Source organism: Phyllobates terribilis, unplaced genomic scaffold (assembly GCF_046119375.1).
Source record: "Phyllobates terribilis strain yellow unplaced genomic scaffold, ASM4611937v1 Scaffold_171__1_contigs__length_4068163, whole genome shotgun sequence".
Taxonomy (NCBI): Eukaryota; Metazoa; Chordata; class Amphibia; order Anura; family Dendrobatidae; genus Phyllobates; species Phyllobates terribilis.
Window position 1 is genome coordinate 2,776,016 of NW_027362931.1, and position 21,368 is coordinate 2,797,383.

At 49.1% G+C, this 21,368-nt stretch overlaps 2 protein-coding genes across 2 annotated transcripts in view; both read left to right on the forward strand.

The window, feature by feature from the left end:
- The first annotated feature begins 1,268 nt into the window (after nt 1–1,268).
- Nucleotides 1,269–2,212, forward strand: LOC141212360 (oocyte zinc finger protein XlCOF29-like). Its single transcript, XM_073664917.1, has 2 exons — nt 1,269–1,665; nt 1,985–2,212. The coding sequence occupies exons 1-2, from the start codon at nt 1,582–1,584 to the stop codon at nt 2,210–2,212; spliced, it is 312 nt and encodes a 103-aa protein (XP_073521018.1). The 5' UTR covers nt 1,269–1,581.
- Nucleotides 2,213–6,811: 4,599 nt separating this feature from the next.
- The window catches only part of LOC141212384 (uncharacterized), a 49,825-nt gene continuing 35,268 nt past the window's right edge, over nt 6,812–21,368 (forward strand). The window contains exons 1-5 of the mRNA XM_073664931.1: nt 6,812–6,900; nt 10,097–10,194; nt 10,273–10,351; nt 11,975–12,072; nt 12,196–12,313. Coding sequence (XP_073521032.1) covers nt 6,816–6,900; nt 10,097–10,194; nt 10,273–10,351; nt 11,975–12,072; nt 12,196–12,313 — 478 coding nt within the window. The 5' untranslated portion in view covers nt 6,812–6,815. The remainder of the gene's footprint in view (nt 6,901–10,096; nt 10,195–10,272; nt 10,352–11,974; nt 12,073–12,195; nt 12,314–21,368) is intronic.

Below are 21,368 nucleotides of genomic sequence, written 5' to 3' on the forward strand. Positions count from 1 at the left end.
CAGGGTCTTGGTTCTGCTGCAGTTTCTTGGCCTCTGTACACACAGGGCGCGGCTCCTCTCTGAGCTGCGGCGTCTTATTCGTGTCCCGGGGCCCCACATGCTGAGGGCTCAGTGCTGGAGTCCCCGCCCTGTACACAGACAGCAGCCTCCGCTGTGACTCCATCCATCACCACTGGGGCTGACACCAGAGAGCAACAGAGCGCAACACAGACCTATACCGAGCGGGAGGCGCTGCGGTGACGTCATCACATCACATGGCCTTCACATCTCTCCGGAGCCCCGCCCCTGATCACATGGCGGTGACGTCACCACAGGTCCTTCACCACCTCTCTCCTGAGCTCCGCCCCCTGATCACATGGCGGTGATGTCACCACAGGTCCTTCACCACTGCTCTCCTGAGCCCCGCCCCCTGATCACACGGCGGTGACGTCACCACAGGTCCTCCCGCTCTCAGTGCAGCAGCTCCGTCCTGGTTGTGCGCAGCTCTTGCTCTCTGGTATCAGCCAGCAGCAGGTTTCCGCTTCCCGCCATTCCGGTGAGATTACAGGGAGGGTTTGTGGTGAATCTGTGAGAGGAGAGTGTGGGGTGAGATCAGAGCTGTTCCTGTGGAGGCTCCTGCTCCATGTGACTGCGGCTCCTCAGTGTTGTATGGGGGATGTGCAGCGGCTCCTCCTCACCTCACCGCCCCCGCTGGAGGTGGAGTTACCACGGTGACCATCCCCCGCTGGAGGTGGAGTTACCACGGTGACCGTCCCCCGCTGGAGGTGGAGTTACCACGGTGACCGTCCCCCGCTGGAGGTGGAGTTACCACGGTGACCGTCCCCCGCTGGAGGTGGAGTTACCACGGTGACCGTCCCCCGCTGGCGGTGGAGTTACCACGGTGACCGTCCCCGCTGGAGGTGGAGTTAGCACGATGACCGTCCCCGCTGGAGGTGGAGTTACCACGGTGACCGCCCCCGCTGGAGGTGGAGTTACCACGGTGACCGTCCCCGCTGGAGGTGGAGTTACCACGGTGACCGTCCCCCGCTGGCGGTGGAGTTACCACGGTGACCGCCCCCGCTGAAGGTGGAGTTACCACAATGACCGTCCCCGCTGGAGGTGGAGTTACCACGGTGACCGCCCCCGCTGGAGGTGGAGTTACCACGGTGACCGTCCCCGCTGGAGGTGGAGTTACCACGGTGACCGTCCTCCGCTGGAGGTGTAGTTCCCACGGTGACCGTCCTCCGCTGGAGGTGTAGTTCCCACGGTGACCGGCCTCCGCTGGAGGTGTAGTTCCCACGGTGACCGGCCTCCGCTGGAGGTGTAGTTACCACGGTGACCGTCCCCTGCTGGCGCTGTAGTTACCACAGTGACCGTCCTCCTACGAGGCTGATAATGAGTGGTCAGATCGGCGGAGGAGGTCGCGGTGGAGTTTGTGGCTTTTCCTCCCGATTCTTCCTGATAAATGTCGGATACTTGGGGCAGAATTCAGTGATTGTCGTTATATCGTCCCCTGTGATCTCCATCTTCTCCTTCATCATGAAGACGCCGGCAGGACGAGTTTCCTCCAGCTGATCCAGTGTTCATCCCTCCTTCTCCTGAATGACCCCGAGGATGGACGAGGACGAGACCACCAGAAGATTATTACACTTCACCCTGGAGATCATCTCCCTGCTGAGCGGAGAGGTAACTCCTCTACATTTCTATCAGCTTTATTGTGTTATGGAACAAGTCCGACATCAGGAAGAGGAAATCCAGAGGAGGAAGAGAAGGATTCTTTACTGTAAGAGCAGTGATTGTGTGCAGCTCTCTGCCAGGAGGAGTTGTCATGGGGATTCCCTATAAGAGCTGTAGAGGGGCCTGGATGTCTGTCCTGAGTGTAATAATATTCCAGGTTATGGCCCCAGATTACTGGAGACGGTTATTGATCCCGGGATTTCTACTGATTGTCAGATCTGGAGTCGGGAAGGAATTCTTCTCCCTAAGTGTCTCTCTCCATACACAGGATTACACAATAGTGAGGAAGACACCGGGGGAGGGTGTGACTCCCATCATCCATCTCCAGGAGTCAGGAGGGCGGAGCCCGGGCCCCATCACAGAGCCTCCCCCGCACCCCCCGATACATGAGAGGAAGAAGAAGATCCTAGAGCTCAGCAACAAGATGATTGAGCTGCTGAGCGGAGAGGTGACTGCTGGGACATTATACAGGGCAGCACTGGAGGATTCTGGATGATGAGCGGAGAGGTGACTGCTGGGACATTATACAGGACAGCACTGGAGGATTCTGATTGATGACCGGAGAGGTGACTGCTGAGACATTATTCAGGACAGCACTGGAGGATTCTGGGTGATGACCGGAGAGGTGACTGCTGGGAGATTATACAGGACGGCACTGGAGGATTCTGGGTGATGAGCGGAGAGGTGACTGCTGGGACATTATACAGGACAGCACTGGAGGATTCTGGGTGATGACTGGAGAGGTGACTGCTGAGACATTATACAGGGCAGCACTGGAGGATTCTGGGTGATGACTGGAGAGGTGACTGCTGGGACATTATACAGGACAGCACTGGAGGATTCTGGGTGATGACTGGAGAGGTGACTGCTGGGACATTATACAGGACAGCACTGGAGGATTCTGGGTTATGAGCGGAGAGGTGACTGCTGGGAGATTATACAGGACAGCACTGGAGGATTCTGGGTGATGATCGGAGAGGTGACTGCTGGGACATTATACAGGACAGCACTGGAGGATTCTGGGTGATGAGCAGAGAGGTGACTGCTGGGACATTATACTGGACAGCACTGGAGGATGCTGGGTGATGAGCAGAGAGGTGACTGCTGGGACATTATACAGGACAGCACTGGAGGATTCTGGGTGATGAGCAGAGAGGTGACTGCTGGGACATTATACAGGACGGCACTGGGGGATTCTGGGTGATGAGTGGAGAGGTGACTGCTGGGACATTATACAGGATGGCACTGGAGGATTCTGGGTGATGACTGGAGAGGTGACTGCTGGGACATTATACAGGACAGCACTGGAGGATTCTGGGTGATGACCGGAGAGGTGACTGCTGGGACATTATACAGGATCGCACTGGAGGATTCTGGGTGATGAGCGGAGAGGTGACTGCTGGGACATTATACAGGACAGCACTGGAGGATTCTGGGTGATGAGCGGAGAGGTGACTGCTGGGACATTATACAGGACAGCACTGGAGGATTCTGGGTGATGAGCCGAGAGGTGACTGCTGGGACATTATACAGGACAGCACTGGAGGATTCTGGGTGATGAGCGGAGAGGTGGCTGCTGGGACATTATACAGGACAGCACTGGAGGATTCTGGGTGATGACCGGAGAGGTCACTGCTGGGACATTATACAGGACAGCACTGGAGGATTCTGGGTAATGACTGGAGAGGTGACTGCTGGGACATTATACAGGACAGCACTGGAGGTTTCTGGGTGATGAGCGGAGAGGTGAATGCTGGGACATTATACAGGGCAGCACTGGAGGATTCTGGGTGATGAGCGGAGAGGTGACTGCTGGGACATTATACAGGACGGCACTGGAGGATTCTGGGTGATGAGCGGAGAGGTGACTGCTGGGACATTATACAGGACAGCACTGGAGGATTCTGGGTGATGACCGGAGAGGTGTCTGCTGAGACATTATACAGGACAGCACTGGAGGTTTCTGGGTGATGAGCGGAGAGGTGAATGCTGGGACATTATACAGGGCAGCACTGGAGGATTCTGGGTGATGATCGGAGAGGTGACTGCTGGGACATTATACAGGACAGCACTGGAGGATTCTGGGTGATGAGCAGAGAGGTGACTGCTGGGACATTATACTGGACAGCACTGGAGGATGCTGGGTGATGAGCAGAGAGGTGACTGCTGGGACATTATACAGGACAGCACTGGAGGATTCTGGGTGATGAGCAGAGAGGTGACTGCTGGGACATTATACAGGACGGCACTGGGGGATTCTGGGTGATGAGTGGAGAGGTGACTGCTGGGACATTATACAGGATGGCACTGGAGGATTCTGGGTGATGACTGGAGAGGTGACTGCTGGGACATTATACAGGACAGCACTGGAGGATTCTGGGTGATGACCGGAGAGGTGACTGCTGGGACATTATACAGGACCGCACTGGAGGATTCTGGGTGATGAGCGGAGAGGTGACTGCTGGGACATTATACAGGACAGCACTGGAGGATTCTGGGTGATGAGCGGAGAGGTGACTGCTGGGACATTATACAGGACAGCACTGGAGGATTCTGGGTGATGACCGGAGAGGTGACTGCTTTGACATTATACAGGACAGCACTGGAGGATTCTGGGTGATGACCGGAGAGGTGACTGCTTTGACATTATACAGGACAGCACTGGAGGATTCTGGGTGATGAGCGGAGAGGTGACTGCTGGGACATTATACAGGACAGCACTGGAGGATTCTGGGTGATGAGCGGAGAGGTGACTGCTGGGACATTATACAGTACAGCACTGGAGGATTCTGGGTGATGAGCGGAGAGGTGACTGCTGGGACATTATACAGGGCAGCACTGGAGGATTCTGGGTGATGACTGGAGAGGTGACTGTTGGGACATTATACAGGACAGCACTGGAGGATTCTGGGTGATGAGCGGACAGGTGACTGCTGGGACATTATACAGGACAGCACTGGAGGATTCTGGGTGATGACCGGAGAGGTGACTGCTGGGAGATTATACAGGACAGCACTGGAGGATTCTGGGTGATGATCGGAGAGGTGACTGTTGGGACATTATACAGGACAGCACTGGAGGATTCTGGGTGATGAGCAGAGAGGTGACTGCTGGGACATTATACAGGACAGCACTGGAGGATTCTGGGTGATGAGCAGAGAGGTGACTGCTGGGACATTATACAGGACGGCACTGGGGGATTCTGGGTGATGAGTGGAGAGGTGACTGCTGGGACATTATACAGGATGGCACTGGAGGATTCTGGGTGATGACTTTAGAGGTGACTGCTGGGACATTATACAGGACAGCACTGGAGGATTCTGGGTGATGACCGGAGAGGTGACTGCTGGGACATTATACAGGACCGCACTGGAGGATTCTGGGTGATGAGCGGAGAGGTGACTGCTGGGACATTATACAGGACAGCACTGGAGGATTCTGGGTGATGAGCGGAGAGGTGACTGCTGGGACATTATACAGGACAGCACTGGAGAATTCTGGGTGATGAGCGGGGAGGTGACTGCTGGGACATTATACAGGACAGCACTGGAGGATTCTGGGTGATGAGCGGAGAGGTGGCTGCTGGGACATTATACAGGACAGCACTGGAGGATTCTGGGTGATGACCGGAGAGGTCACTGCTGGGACATTATACAGGACAGCACTGGAGGATTCTGGGTAATGACTGGAGAGGTGTCTGCTGAGACATTATACAGGACAGCACTGGAGGTTTCTGGGTGATGAGCGGAGAGGTGAATGCTGGGACATTATACAGGGCAGCACTGGAGGATTCTGGGTGATGAGCGGAGAGGTGACTGCTGGGACATTATACAGGACAGCACTGGAGGATTCTGGGTGATGAGCGGAGAGGTGACTGCTGGGACATTATACAGGACGGCACTGGAGGATTCTGGGTGATGAGCGGAGAGGTGACTGCTGGGACATTATACAGGACAGCACTGGAGGATTCTGGGTGATGACCGGAGAGGTGTCTGCTGAGACATTATACAGGACAGCACTGGAGGTTTCTGGGTGATGAGCGGAGAGGTGAATGCTGGGACATTATACAGGACGGCACTGGAGGATTCTGGGTGATGAGCGGAGAGGTGACTGCTTTGACATTATACAGGACAGCACTGGAGGATTCTGGGTGATGACCGGAGAGGTGACTGCTTTGACATTATACAGGACAGCACTGGAGGATTCTGGGTGATGAGCGGAGAGGTGACTGCTTTGACATTATACAGGACAGCACTGGAGGATTCTGGGTGATGACCGGAGAGGTGACTGCTTTGACATTATACAGGACAGCACTGGAGGATTCTGGGTGATGAGCGGAGAGGTGACTGCTTTGACATTATACAGGACAGCACTGGAGGATTCTGGGTGATGACCGGAGAGGTGACTGCTTTGACATTATACAGGACAGCACTGGAGGATTCTGGGTGATGACCGGAGAGGTGACTGCTTTGACATTATACAGGACAGCACTGGAGGATTCTGGGTGATGAGCGGAGAGGTGACTGCTGGGACATTATACAGGACGGCACTGGAGGATTCTGGGTGATGAGCGGAGAGGTGACTGCTGGGACATTATAAAGGACAGCACTGGAGGATTCTGGGTGATGAGCGGAGAGGTGACTGCTGGGACATTATACAGGACAGCACTGGAGGATTCTGGGTGATGAGCGGAGAGGTGAATGCTGGGACATTATACAGGACAGCACTGGAGGATTCTGGGTGATGACCGGAGAGGTGACTGCTGGGACATTATACAGGACGGCACTGGAGGATTCTGGGTGATGACCAGAGAGGTGACTGCTGGGACATTATACAGGACAGCACTGGAGGATTCTGGGTGATGAGCGGAGAGGTGACTGCTGGGACATTATACAGGACAGCACTGGAGGATTCTGGGTGATGAGCGGAGAGGTGGCTGCTGGGACATTATACAGGACAGCACTGGAGGATTCTGGGTGGTGACCGGAGAGCTGACTGCTGGGACATTATACAGGGCAGCACTGGAGGATTCTGGGTGATGGCGGTGTCGTTGTTGTCAGGTTCCTATAAGGTGTCAGGACGTCGCTGTCTATCTCTCCATGGAGGAGTGGGAGTATCTAGAAGGACACCAGGATCGGTACCAGGAGGTGATGATGGAGGAGCTCCGGCCTCTGACATCACCAGGTGAGAGGAGACTCTTGTTGGCTCCGGTGGATGTGATGACGTCTCTCGGCCTCGTCCTATAATAGATGATTTTTCTCCAGACTTGCTCTGGTTTTCTCTACATTTTCTCACAGCTTTCATTCCCTGATTCTTCTCTTCTGATCTGTGAGTCGCGGTTTCTCTGCTGTCGTCTTCATCAGTCTTGAGTCTTCGTCCTCGGCGGCTTCTTTCAGAATCTTTCACCTTCCTTAGAGCATCGGTCACATTTTGTCTGCAGATGTCCCAGCGCTTCTGTCCTTTCTCTCCTGTGAGATCTTTCGGTTCCTGAGTCTGTCGTGGATTGTTACTCAGCAGAGTCGGGGTTAATTTACTGATGATTTTCCCCCTAATCCGCTGTCGCTCGTCCGTCCCTCAGAATCGGTGCAGGCTCAATGTCGTCATCAGTCGTGGTCGGGCGTCCGGCTCCTCCCTCTTGGCTGACACTTGTGTGACCTTCCTTGGTCTCCTCCGTTCATTCTTCTTCTTTGTGACAAATCACTTTCTCCGTACTGAGCACAAAGTCCTGGATAAATATCAGCACCGGACCGTCCCTCAGACCCCGAAACACGAGTCCTGAGATAAAGATGGAGCGTGGTGGAGCCGATCACCCCCCAGAGCCGGACATGGAGGCTCCAGCAGTTCTCCGGCCCCCGCGTCTATTCACCACTCGCTCTGCAGGCGGAAAAGCACAGAACTTTCCGCACTGGAGGAGAAGGTCGGACCACCGCGCACTCCTCTCTATAGGGGGTAATGTGTCTCCTGGAGGAGAGCGGCGATTCTGAGTACAGAGAGTTATAGGCCATGCAATGCCCCATGGGAAATAAGATATGCAGAGAACAGGGTCTCTAGCGCCACCTACAGGAGGCAGCAATCCTAGGAGTCAATATCAACGTTTCAACCCCGTCCCGATGGGGCAAATTTCCATTTTTCCCCTCCCCTTCTTCTATAGGCCATAATATTTATATTTTTCCATCCACAGATGTTTGAGCTCTTCTGTTTTTTACATGACAAATTGTGCATTTTACCATATAATGTGCCGAAAAACAGGAACAATTCCAGATGAGGTTAATTAAAAACAACAAAACGCTATTTCACATTTATGTTTTGGGTTTTGTGACCTCGCTGTGAATTTCCAGGTCATTACAGTTACGGAGATTCCAAACTTCCATTTTTTTTTTTAGAATATATTTTATGGGTTAAATATTCAGAACTGTTCCTGACACCCATCACTTTATCTTCCGTTATCGGAGTTGTGTGAGGGCTTCTCTTCTTGAATGGCCGCTGACCTTTTTATTGGTACCATTTTAGGGGTATCTGTGACTTTTTGATCGTTGTTCTTTCATTGCAGTTTTGGGGAGGTGTTTTTGAGGTTTTGATGTTTTTTTCCTTATGGCGTTTACCGTGTGGGATAAATCCTGAAGTGAAAATGCCAAATATGTTTGTTTATAAAAAACAATATTTTTCTTCTCATTTTGGGAGACAAAGCAAAAATAATGTCGATTTCAACCTAAGATCCTATTCATACCGGGCTTCATAGGAAAACCAAGGAGGCAGAGACGGGGGTCTTCTGTAGGCTGCTGGTAGTCATGGCAAACCTTTGTTAACCTGTAGATTAGCCTGATGTCTGCAGGTTAATAGCATTGTTTTACATAACAGGTTCCCTTTAAATGGCACTGTCAGGCTGTCAGCAGCAGTGAAGTGGTTAAATGGCAGCAATTGGAGCTCGCTCCACATACGTGCACCTGGCATGCTCCATGCATGAACACCAGATATCAGCAAGGGGTTAAAGAGCGTTATCACATGACATCAGAATGCGCGGGATGGGGTGTTCTCGCCTCAAGGACTCAACGATAGCAAAATGTCAGGTGGTCTGCTCTTCCTCTTCATGGGGTCTGATCAGAACGATATAAGTGGGATGATGACGCAGGTGTTGGCCCTGCAGGAACATCAGGCAGCACAAGGGTGGTAATAATAAGTGTAAGTCTCCCTTAAAGGGATGTTTGTTCAGAAGAATATGTATTATGGAGCTTTTCTGTGGAATCGGACCAGACAATCTCTCCTTGGCTCCCCGTGTGCATCAGTAAGCGCCCATGACCCCGGTGCCTGCTCTCTAGTTGTCCTTTCTACACATTGATAGGCACTAACCGCTGCGTACTGGGTGCTCCCCACAACACCGTCCTTCCGGGTTCTGTGACTTCGTACGTTAGTCGTACATGTGCCTTTTTTTCCTCCTTTAGAGACAAACGCTGCACTTGCTGCCTATTTTAGTGTTTATACCGAGGCGGATGTTGAGATTTATCTCTATTTAAAAAAGAATAAAAACGCAGTAACTCATCTTTTAATAGGAGGATGTCAGGTTCTCTCCTCTGAGTGATCCCAGAGGATCTTGTCCAGGAGGGAGACCACATCCACATAGTGACATCATGATCTCTCAAAATACAATCACTGGTAAATGGTCACCATCCGTCCCCCAATCTCCATAATGGCGAATTAGGAAAGGACCCGATGGATGGAAATGTGGAGCTTTCTCCAGCTCCTCTGTGGTTCCATCCCTGGTGGAGATGAATCTTGGAGAAGTTGTGTTTCTTAGTACGGCTCCTTCATCTGACTGACGAGGGTCTTCTCCAGGGCTGTGGAGTCGGTAAGCCAAACCTCCGACTCCTCACTTTCCATGACACCGACTCCGACTCCCTCATACATGGCTCATGTTTAAGTGATAAATTTACTGTAGCACAGATTAATCTCAGCTAAAAGTCTAGACCCTTAGATCAGGAATAGGACAGACATTTGTAGGACATTTCATAACTTTCCCAAATTCTTATGAAAAAATATTTCCCACAAACTGCATTGAATTACTAAATCCAATTTATTATATATTTTAGGAGTCACTCTGTCCATTTTATATCGACTCCAGCAAAATGGGCTCCAACTCCACAGCCCTGATCTTCTCTGTCCCTCTCCTCAGGGTCCTCATTCTCCGAGTGCAGAGCATTAGGCTTTGGCCTCACTTTATACTTGAGGCCCACAATGTGCTGGGTCCTTGGTACCGGTGGTGAGGACCACAACAATGTAATTTATTCCCTGATACATAAACATAGAATTACCGGTTCTGAGAGACGAGTCTCATATATAGACTGATACACGGCAGGTCATGTATTCAGTCTCTGTGTCTCCACAGATGGATCCAGGAGGAGAAATCCACCAGAGAGATGTCCCCGTCCTCTGTATCCCCAGGACTGTCCAGAGGAGAATCACAGCATCCCGGAGGATCATCAGGTAGATGACACTGAAGTCCCCACAACATCTGACCATGAAGTGATGGGACCTGAGCTCATCTTACATTTTTCTTTTTAGGGTGAAGATCTGATTGATATTAAGGTTGAGGTTATACATGGAGCACAAAAGGTGACCGCAATATGGGCCGATCAGCAGGGTGAGGAGGGAGACTATCATGTCTGTTCTGTGGTCATCTACTACTACTCCCATCATCTCATCATCACATGACACAATCTGCAGTGTCATGTAAAAGTTCGGTCACCCCTGGTCAAAATGACTTATTGTGAACAGTTAAGCAAGTTGAAGATGAAATGATCTAAATGGCCTAAAGTTAAAGATGACACATTTCCTTTGTATTTTAGGAAAAAATAAGAAATATTGTCATTTTTTACAGTTTAAAAACTACTAAAAGGAAAATGGGCTGATGTAAAAGTTTGGGTGCCCTTGGAGATTTGTGTGCTCAGATGACTTCAACCAAGGTCTCAGACCTTAATTAGCCTGTTAGGGTTATGGCTCGTTCACTATCGTCGATAGTAAAGACCAGGTGATGCAAATTTCTTAGCTTTATAAAAACTCAGCCTCCTCTAACATTGTGCCAAAAACAGCAGCCATGGGTTCTTCTAAGCAGCTGCCAAGTACTCAGAAAATGGTGGAGGCCACAAAGCAGGAGAAGGCTATAAGAAGATAGCAAAGCGTTTTCAAGTTGCCCTTTCCTCAGAAATGTAATTTAGAAATGGCAGTTACCAGGCACAGTGGAGGTCAATATAAGGTCTGGAAGACCAAGCAAAATTTCAGTGAGAGCTGCTCGTACGATTGCTAGAGAGGCAAATCAGAACACCCAGCTGACTGCAAAAGACCTTCAGAAAGATTTAGCAGACTCCGGAGTTGAGGTACATTGTTCTACTGTGCAGAGACACCTGCACAAATATGGCCTTCATGGAAGAGTCATCAGAAGAAAACCTCTCCTGCATTCTCATCATAAAATTCAGTGTCAGAAGTACAAAAGAACATCTAAACAAGCCTGATGCATTATGGAAGCAAGTTCTGTGGACTGATGAGGGTAAAATAGAAAATGTTCAAAGGTATGTGTGGAGAAAAAAGGGCACAGAATTTTAGGAAAAGAACATCTCGCCAATTATTAAGCATGGGGGTGGATCAATCCTGCTTTGGGGTTCTGTTGCAGTCAGTGGCACTGGGAACATTTCACAGGTAGAGGGAAGAATGGATTCAATGAAATTTCAACAAATTCTTGATGCAAACATAACACCATCTGTAAAAAAGCTGAAGGTGAAAAGAGGATGGCAAATGGATAATGATGCTAAATACACGTCAAAATCCACAATAGAAGACCTGAAAAGGCGCAAGCTGAAGGTTTTACAATGGCCCTCACAGTCCCCTGATCTGAACATCTTGAAAATCTGTGGATAGACTGCAAAATAGCAGAGGAGATGCAAGACGACCCAGGAATCTCACAGAACTGGAAAAATTCTCAAAGGAAGAAAGGATGAAAATCCCTCAAATAAGAATTTGGCCAAAAAAGGGTTTACAAGCTGTGATACTTGCAAAAGGGGGTGCTACTAGGTACTAACCATGCAGGGTGTCTAAACTTTTGCATTATTTATTTGCCTAAAATACAAAGGAAATCTCATCTTTAACTTTAGGCCTTTTAGAGATCATTTCATCTTCAGCTTGCTTCACTGTGCACAATAACAGGAATTTTGACCAGGGGTGCACAAACTTTTACATGTCACTGTATTACGTCACTTTGTGTTTCCTACAGATGGACTCATGGAAAGAAATCCACCAGAGAGATGTCCCCGTCCTCTGTATCCCCAGGACTGTCCAGAGGAGAATCACAACATCCCGGAGAGTCATCAGGTAGACGGTGCTGAGCCCTGTACCGGATCTGTATATGGGGGGGACATTTCTGATCGAGGTCATAGATGTCACAGATTTTGGTGGTTTCTTGTATTGCGCTGATTGTTACATCTGATATATCAGGAGGAAGATCCGACTAAGAATAAAGTGAAGGACGAGACAGAAGAAGAAGCGATGACGAGGAGGGATCAGCCGTGTGTGAGTGACGGGAAGGAGGAGATTCCTGTAGATGTTTCCACAGGTGTGTAATAATGTCCAGTGTATAATAATTACTGGCTTTAATATTACTTCCATCCTTTACTTCCATATTGTTCTTACACAAGTCTCATGCTGCCATGTAAATGATTCAGCTTGTTATTCAGACAGAACTTCCGAGACAGATTCCCTATAATGAGGCAGATGGAGACATTGTGAACGCCGTCTGACCTGTGATCCGTCGGTGTCCGTCTTTTTAAGCGTGCATAAAAGCACGATCCGCCACAGCTTTGTGCACTTTTGAAAAATAGGACAACGCTGATCAGAGCCAACACAGAGTCCAGAGCAACTCTGCTGCCTCATTATATGAATGTATCCCTCGGGGGTGTCATCTGAAACACGTATTTTGTAGATATAGATTGAAACCCTGATGTAAGTGCTCAGCGTAGAGCACAGGATAAATGTGATCCAAAATGCCACCAATAAAAGCTTCTACTCAACCCACAAAAAACAAGTCCCTACTCAGGTTCATCATCTGTAAACAGTAATGTAGGGGGCGTCCACATTACTGGTAGAACAAAGGCTCTGGAAAAGTGATGTGGCTCCCACTAAAAGAAATCCAGCAAAATCTTCGCTCCCAAATCCAAATACTCCCCTACTCCTGGGCCCCACAGTGTGTCTAGACCGCAGTTAGCGTCCACATGTTTGTCATGAATGTAGATAGAAGAGCCAACATAATTTACAGGGTGCGTGACTCCAGAAACACGAGCCGGGCATAATGTAATGGGAACTACAAAGTACTGGGCGCTACAAAGTACTGGGCACTACAATGTACCAGTCACTACAATGTACCAGTCACTACAATGGCATATTTGCATTTTCACTCAGCAACATCCATTGCTGCTCGTTTCTGGAAAACAGTCATGGAGTCAAATTCATCACTACAATTGTAGATAAATTCTTAAAGGGGTATAATTTCCAAAATAGGGTCACTTGAGGGGGGATACTGCTCTTCTGCCACTTAGGGGCTCTGTATATGGAGTCTGCAAATTATTCTATGAAAATTTGTTCTCAAAGAGTCAAATATTGCTCCTTCCCTCCCGAGTCTCGCCATGTGGCTAAGCAGTACAGTACAGCCACATATGGGGTATTGCCCCGTTCAGCAGAAATTGTGTAACAAATTATGTGGTCATGTTTGCCCATTTTCCCTTGTGAAAATGTAAAATCTGGGGCTAAAACATTTTAGTGGTAAATATGTCATTTTTGTTCTTCACCGTTCAATGGTATAACATTTTGTGAAACACATATAGAGTCAATATGATCACTGCACCCCTGGATGATTTCTTTGTGAAAATGAAAAATTTGTGGCTAAAACAACATTTTTGGAGAAAAAACATAATTTTTAATTTTCACAGTCCAATTTCTTAAAATTTTGTGAAACACCTGTGGTTTTAAAATGTTCACCATACCTTTAGATAAATTCCTTGAGCGTTGTAGTTTCCAAAATGGGGTCAGTTGTGGGGGGTTTCCACTGTTTAGGCACATCAGGGGCTCTGCAAATGTGACATGGCGTCCGCTATCTATTTAGACGATTTTGCACTCCAAAAGTCAAATGGCGCGCCTTCCCTTCTGAGCCCTGCCATGCACCCAAACCGTAGGTTTTCCCCCACATATGGGGTATCGGCGTACTCAGGAGAAAGTGCACATCAAATTGTATGATGCATTTTCTCCTTTCATTCTTGTAAAAATGCAAAATTTGGGGCTAAAGAAACAATTTTTGTGGGAAAAAAATTAATTTTCATTTTTCTCTTCCACATTGCTTTCATCCCTGTAAAGCACCTAAAGGGTTAATAAAGTTATTGAATGTGGTTTTGAGCAATTTTGATTGGTGCAGTTTCTCAAATCGTGTCACTTTTGGGTATTTTCTGTCACATAGGTCCCTCAAAGTCAAACATGATGTGGTCCCTAAAAAATAGGTTTTGTAAATTTTCTTGTTAAAATGAGAAACTGCTGATAAATTTCTAACCCTCTAATTTCGTAACAAAAACTATATTTGTTTTAAAAATGACTCTGATGTAAAGTAGACATGTAGTAAATGTTAGTTTTACCACCAAAAATAGATAATAAATATCTGGTTTAAGGGCATAAAAATTAAATGTTGGAAAATTGCAAAATTCTCAATTTTTTTTTTGGGCAAATTTTTGATATTTTCATAAATAAATGCAAATAATAACGACCAAAATTTACCACTAACATGAAGTGCAATGTGTCACGAAAAACATTCTCAGAATCATTGGGATGTGCGGAAGCTCCAGAGTTATTACCACATAAAGTGACGCCGGTCAGAATTGTAAAATGAGGCCGGGTCATTAACATACAAAGTGGCTCGGTCCTTAAGTGGTTAATGTGTCTTCAGTGCTATTGCCGTCTTCTAAGGTTTCCTATCATGCTGGTAGACATACTGTGGACATGATTACTGATAAGAGATAAAGTAAATCCAGCTCACCTGTGTGGTTCATGATTGGAGCTCGGGAGAAGGTTCTGATCAAAGCGTGATGAATAGCCAAAGAAGATGCGGTATCCAGCTCCAAGTAAAAACATGCGTTTAATTAGTCCATGTGTAAAAATTACATCCATGGGGCGTGGCCGGACATGTGAGTGGAAGTGTGCTAGGAGAGCCCCTGGGATAACTAGCCTGCCGGAGGATCCATTGGTCCCCTAACGTAATAAAAAGCGGTATTACCCCTTTTATACATGTCATAGCACTTACCGGTGTGCATAGGAGGAGCGATCATGGCCAGAGGAGCAGCAGCGAGACGACGGGGAGCAGGAGGGAATGGAGGCACCCAAGATGGCGCAGGCTCCTCTGCAGCAGGTAACAGAACAGGGACGTCAGTGGCTGCAGGCACAGCACTGAGGCTGGCTGGATGTGTTAGAGCTTCAGACACAGGAACCTGCACTGACAATGAGGCACAGACACAAATCATTGAGGTGTCTAATCCTTTCTCTGTGCTCTCAGAGGAATTCAATAACACTGCTGATAAGGTCTCTGCAAGTTCCCGTGCCCGCAGCCTCAGCCAGAAATCACTGCTTCCCACCATAATACAGATCAGAACATTAATGAGCCCACGATAAAGGATGTGTTTGTGGCTGTAACACAGTATGAAGCTGCTTTAGCCTCACTTAACAGTCAGATGGGAGAGATTAAAGAGGAACTTTGTTTTATGAGGCAAGGGCTACAAAAGGTTAACGACCGCACTACAGCAGCAGAGGGCAGAACCAGTGATCTGGAGGATAAACAGTCTCAGATATCACAGGACAGCCACAGACATGGACAGCCGATCATGACCCTATTACCTAAAACAGATGATTTGGAGAACAGACTCCTGCAAAATAATATAAGAGTGATGGGTGTCCCTGAAAAAATTGTGAGCAATAATCTGAATGAGTACTTTGAGACATGGTTACGTTGTTTGGGGCTGATTGCCTGTCTGCCTTCTTTGCTGTGGAAAGGGCGCACAGGGTGCCAACCCGGCCACTGTCACCAGGGTCCCCTCCACGTCCAGTATTAATAAAGCTGCTGCACTACAAAGACAGAGATGCCACCCTTAAGGCCGCCCGTGATAAAGGGGACATCTCTATTAACGGCCAAAGAATTTCTTTTTTCCGGATTACTCCATTGAAGTTTCAAAACGTAGGGCGCAGTTTCTTGATGTAAACTGAACTCTGCGTAGTCTGCAAACCTCATACTCCATGATTTACCCTGCGAAACTTAGAGCGGCGGCTCTGGGAGAGACTTTCTTTTTTGAACATCTGAAAGACGCACTCCGCTGGATTGATCTGAATGAGCCGAGGAACCATCAAAATCAGTAACTTTGAACCTGGATAATTAAAGATATATACGATCAGAGTTTCCCGATTGACTGTTGGGGTCATATCCTTTACTGCCTAGCCCATCACCCAGTGGACACAACTATCCTGAGCTATATCTGAATATTGCAGGCCCCCAGGAAGTGTTTAACCCTTTTCGTTTTAGGTTGATTGTTCGCTTGCCTTGAATACGGCTACAGGATGGACTGGTGCCTTTCTTCATTCGCTTGCCTTGTATACGGCTACAGGATGGACTGGTGCCTTTCTTCATTCGCTTGCCTTGTATACGGCTACAGGATGGACTGGTGCCTTTCTTCATTCGCTTGCCTTGTATACGGCTACAGGATGGACTGGTGGCTTTCTTCATTCGCTTGCCTTGTATACGGCTGCAGGATGGACTGGTGCCTCTCTTCATTCGCTTGCCTTGTATACGGCTACAGGATGGACTGGTGGCTTTCTTCATTCGCTTGCCTTGTATACGGCTACAGGATGGACTGGTGCCTTTCTTCATTCGCTTGCCTTGTATACGGCTACAGGATGGACTGGTGACTTTCTTCATTTGCTTGCCTTGTATACGGCTACAGGATGGACTGGTGACTTTCTTCATTCGCTTGCCTTTTATACGGCTACAGGATGGACTGGTGGCTTTCTTCATTCGCTTGCCTTGTATACGGCTACAGGATGGACTGGTGACTTTCTTCATTCGCTTGTCTTGTATACGGCTACAGGATGGACTGGTGGCTTTCTTCATTCGCTTGCCTTGTATACGGCTACAGGATGGACCGGTGCCTTTCTTCATTCGCTTGCCTTGTATACGGCTACAGGATGGACTGGTGACTTTCTTCATTCGCTTGTCTTGTATACGGCTACAGGATGGACTGGTGGCTTTCTTCATTCGCTTGCCTTGTATACGGCTACAGGATGGACCGGTGCCTTTCTTCATTCGCTTGCCTTGTATACGGCTACAGGATGGACTGGTGACTTTCTTCATTCGCTTGCCTTGTATACGGCTACAGGATGGACCGGTGCCTTTCTTCATTCGCTTGCCTTGTATACGGCTACAGGATGGACTGGTGGCTTTCTTCATTCGCTTGCCTTGTATACGGCTACAGGATGGACCGGTGCCTTTCTTCATTCGCTTGCCTTGTATACGGCTACAGGATGGACTGGTGACTTTCTTCATTCGCTTGCCTTGTATACGGCTACAGGATGGACTGGTGACTTCCTTCATTCGCTTGCCTTGAATACGGCTACAGGATGGACTGGTGACTTTCTTAATTCGCTTGCCTTGTATACGGCTACAGGATGGACTGGTGACTTTCTTCATTCGCTTGCCTTGTATACGGCTACAGGATGGACTGGTGGCTTTCTTCATTCGCTTGCCTTGTATACGGCTACAGGATGGACTGGTGCCTTTCTTCATTCTCTTGCCTTGTATACGGCTACAGGATGGACTGGTGGCTTTCTTCATTCGCTTGCCTTGTATACGGCTACAGGATGGACTGGTGGCTTTCTTCATTCGCTTGCCTTGTATACGGCTACAGGATGGACTGGTGCCTTTCTTCATTTGCTTGCCTTGTATACGACTACAGGATAGACTGGTGCCTTTCTTCATTCGCTTGCCTTGTATACGGCTACAGGATGGACTGGTGCCTTTCTTCATTCGCTTGCCTTGTATACGGCTACAGGATGGACTGGTGGCTTTCTTCATTCGCTTGCCTTTTATACGGCTACAGGATGGACTGGTGCCTTTCTTCATTCGCTTGCCTTGTATACGGCTACAGGATGGACTGATGACTTTCTTCATTCGCTTGCCTTGTATACGGCTACAGGATGGACTGGTGGCTTTCTTCATTCGCTTGCCTTGTATACGGCTACAGGATGGACTGGTGGCTTTCTTCATTCGCTTGCCTTGTATACGGCTACAGGATGGACTGGTGGCTTTCTTCATTCGCTTGCCTTGTATACGGCTACAGGATGGACTGGTGCCTTTCTTCATTCGCTTGCCTTGTATACGGCTACAGGATGGACTGGTGCCTTTCTTCATTCGCTTGCCTTGTATACGGCTACAGGATGGACTGGTGCCTTTCTTCATTCGCTTGCCTTGTATACGGCTACAGGATGGACTGGTGACTTTCTTCATTCGCTTGCCTTGTATACGGCTACAGGATGGACTGGTGGCTTTCTTCATTCGCTTGCCTTGTATACGGCTACAGGATGGACTGGTGCCTTTCTTCATTCGCTTGCCTTGTATACGTCTACAGGATGGACTGGTGCCTTTCTTCATTCGCTTGCCTTGTATACGGCTACAGGATGGACTGGTGGCTTTCTTCATTCGCTTGCCTTGTATACGTCTACAGGATGGACTGGTGCCTTTCTTCATTCGCTTGCCTTGTATACGGCTACAGGATGGACTGGTGCCTTTCTTCATTCGCTTGCCTTGTATACGGCTACAGGATGGACTGGTGCCTTTCTTCATTCGCTTGCCTTGTATACGGCTACAGGATGGACTGGTGCCTTTCTTCATTCGCTTGCCTTGTATACGGCTACAGGATGGACTGGTGCCTTTCTTCATTCGCTTGCCTTGTATACGGCTACAGGATGGACTGGTGACTTTCTTCATTCGCTTGCCTTGTATACGGCTACAGGATGGACTGGTGACTTTCTTCATTCTCTTGCCTTGTATACGGCTACAGGATGGACTGGTGGCTTTCTTCATTCGCTTGCCTTGTATAAGGCTACAGGATGGACTGGTGCCTTTCTTCATTCGCTTGCCTTGTATATGGCTGCAGGATGGACTGGTGCCTTTCTTCATTCGCTTGCCTTGTATACGGCTACAGGATGGACTGGTGGCTTTCTTCATTCGCTTGCCTTGTATACGGCTACAGGATGGACTGGTGCCTTTCTTCATTCGCTTGCCTTGTATACGGCTACAGGATGGACTGGTGCCTTTCTTCATTCGCTTGTCTTGTATACGGCTACAGGATGGACTGGTGGCTTTCTTCATTCGCTTGCCTTGTATACGGCTACAGAATGGACTGGTGCCTTTCTTCATTCGCTTGCCTTGTATACGGCTACAGGACGGACTGGTGGCTTTCTTCATTCGCTTGCCTTGTATACGGCTACAGGATAGACTGGTGGCTTTCTTCATTCGCTTGCCTTGTATACGGCTACAGGATGGACTGGTGCCTTTCTTCATTCGCTTGCCTTGTATACGGCTACAGGATGGACTGGTGCCTTTCTTCATTCTCTTGCCTTGTATACGGCTACAGGATAGACTGGTGGCTTTCTTCATTCGCTTGCCTTGTATACGGCTACAGGATGGACTGGTGCCTTTCTTCATTCGCTTGCCTTGTATACGGCTACAGGACGGACTGGTGGCTTTCTTCATCCAGATTGAACGGATGGATTAATATTTACTTGTTTAAATGTGTTTGTGGGGTTTTTGTTTCTATAACTTGTTGTTTGCTTCTGCAAATACTAGTGGTCAAGCCGACTAAGTGGAAATACTGTAAAGAGGGTTATAAAAGGGAAGAGAAAGGCGAGATACCTTACAAGTCACCTGTATTTTTCAATCCCTTATAGCTATATATAATGGCTGATAAAGTAAAATTCCTTACATGGAATGTCAGAGGTCTGGGGGACTCCTTAAAGAGAGCGGCGGTCATGGAGTATATCCGGGATCACCTGCCTGCAGTGGTGCCATCCTTAAGGCTGCTCGGGTCAGAGGTCTGGGGGAATCCTTAAAGAGAGCAGCGGTCATGGAGTATATCCGGGATCACCTGCCTGCGGTGCCATCCTTAAGGCTGCCCGGGTCAGAGGTCTGGGGGAATCCTTAAAGAGAGCGGCGGTCATGGAGCATATCCGGGATCACCTGCCTGCAGTGGTGCCATCCTTAAGGCTGCCTGGGTCAGAGGTCTGGGGGAATCCTTAAAGAGAGCGGCGGTCATGGAGCATATCCGGGATCACCTGCCTGCAGTGGTGCCATCCTTAAGGCTGCCCGGGTCAGAGGTCTGGGGGAATCCTTAAAGAGAGCGGCGGTCATGGAGCATATCCGGGATCACCTGCCTGCAGTGGTGCCATCCTTAAGGCTGCCTGGGTCAGAGGTCTGGGGGACTCCTTAAAGAGAGCGGCGGTCATGGAGCATATCCGGGATCACCTGTCTGCAGTGGTGCCATCCTTAAGGCTGCATGGGTCAGAGGTCTGGGGGACTCCTTAAAGAGAGCGGCGGTCATGGAGCATATCCGGGATCACCTGTCTGCAGTGATGCCATCCTTAAGGCTGCCCGGGTCAGAGGTCTGGGGGACTCCTTAAAGAGAGCGGCGGTCATGGAGCATATCCGGGATCACCCGCCTGCAGTGGTGCCATCCTTATGGCTGCCCGGGTCAGAGGTCTGGGGGACTCCTTAAAGAGAGCGGTGGTCATGGCGCATATCCGGGATCATCTGCCTGCAGTGGTGTCATCCTTAAGGCTGCCCGGGTCAGAGGTCTGGGGGACTCCTTAAAGACAGCGGCGGTCATGGAGCATATCCGGGATCATCTGCCTGCAGTGGTGTCATCCTTAAGGCTGCTTGGGTTGGAGGTCTGGGGGACTCCTTTAAAGAGAGCGGCGGTCATGGAGCATATCCGGGATCACCTGCCTGCAGTGGTGCCATCCTTAAGGCTGCACGGGTCAGAGGTCTGGGGGACTCCTTAAAGAGAGCGGCAGTCATGGAGCATATCTGGGATCACCTGCCTGCAGTGGTGCCATCCTTAAGGCTGCTCGGGTCAGAGATCTGGGGGACTCCTTAAAGAGAGCGGTGGTCATGGAGCATATCCGGGATCACCTGCCTGCAGTGGTGCCATCCTTAAGGCTGCTCGTGTCAGAGATCTGGGGGACTCCTTAAAGAGAGCTGTGGTCATGGAGCATATCTGGGATCATCTGCCTGCAGTGGTGCCATCCTTAAGGCTGCCCGGGTCAGAGGTCTGGGGGACTCCTTAAAGAGAGCGGTGGTCATGGAGCATATCCGGGATCACCTGCCTGCAGTGGTGTTTGCAGCAAACGCACTTTGGGAAAAACAGTGTTGTGGGCATGAAATACTCATGGATCGGCCACAGCTTCCACTCTACCTTGTCCACATACTCTAGGGGGTCAGCATCCTAGTACATAGGACTATCCCTTTTGAATTCATTGATTCCAAGATAGATGGATGGAGATTTGTGGGGATCCACTGTAAAAATATTTACAAAAGA

What these genes read in the sequence shown, in the direction of transcription:
- LOC141212360 (XM_073664917.1), top strand. Translation starts at nt 1,582, where the DNA reads ATGACCCCGAGGATGGACGAGGACGAGACCACCAGAAGATTATTACAC. An exon ending in TCTCCCTGCTGAGCGGAGAG is followed by an intron (nt 1,666 to 1,984) that starts GTAACTCCTCTA and finishes CTCCATACACAG; the next exon opens with GATTACACAATAGTGAGGAA.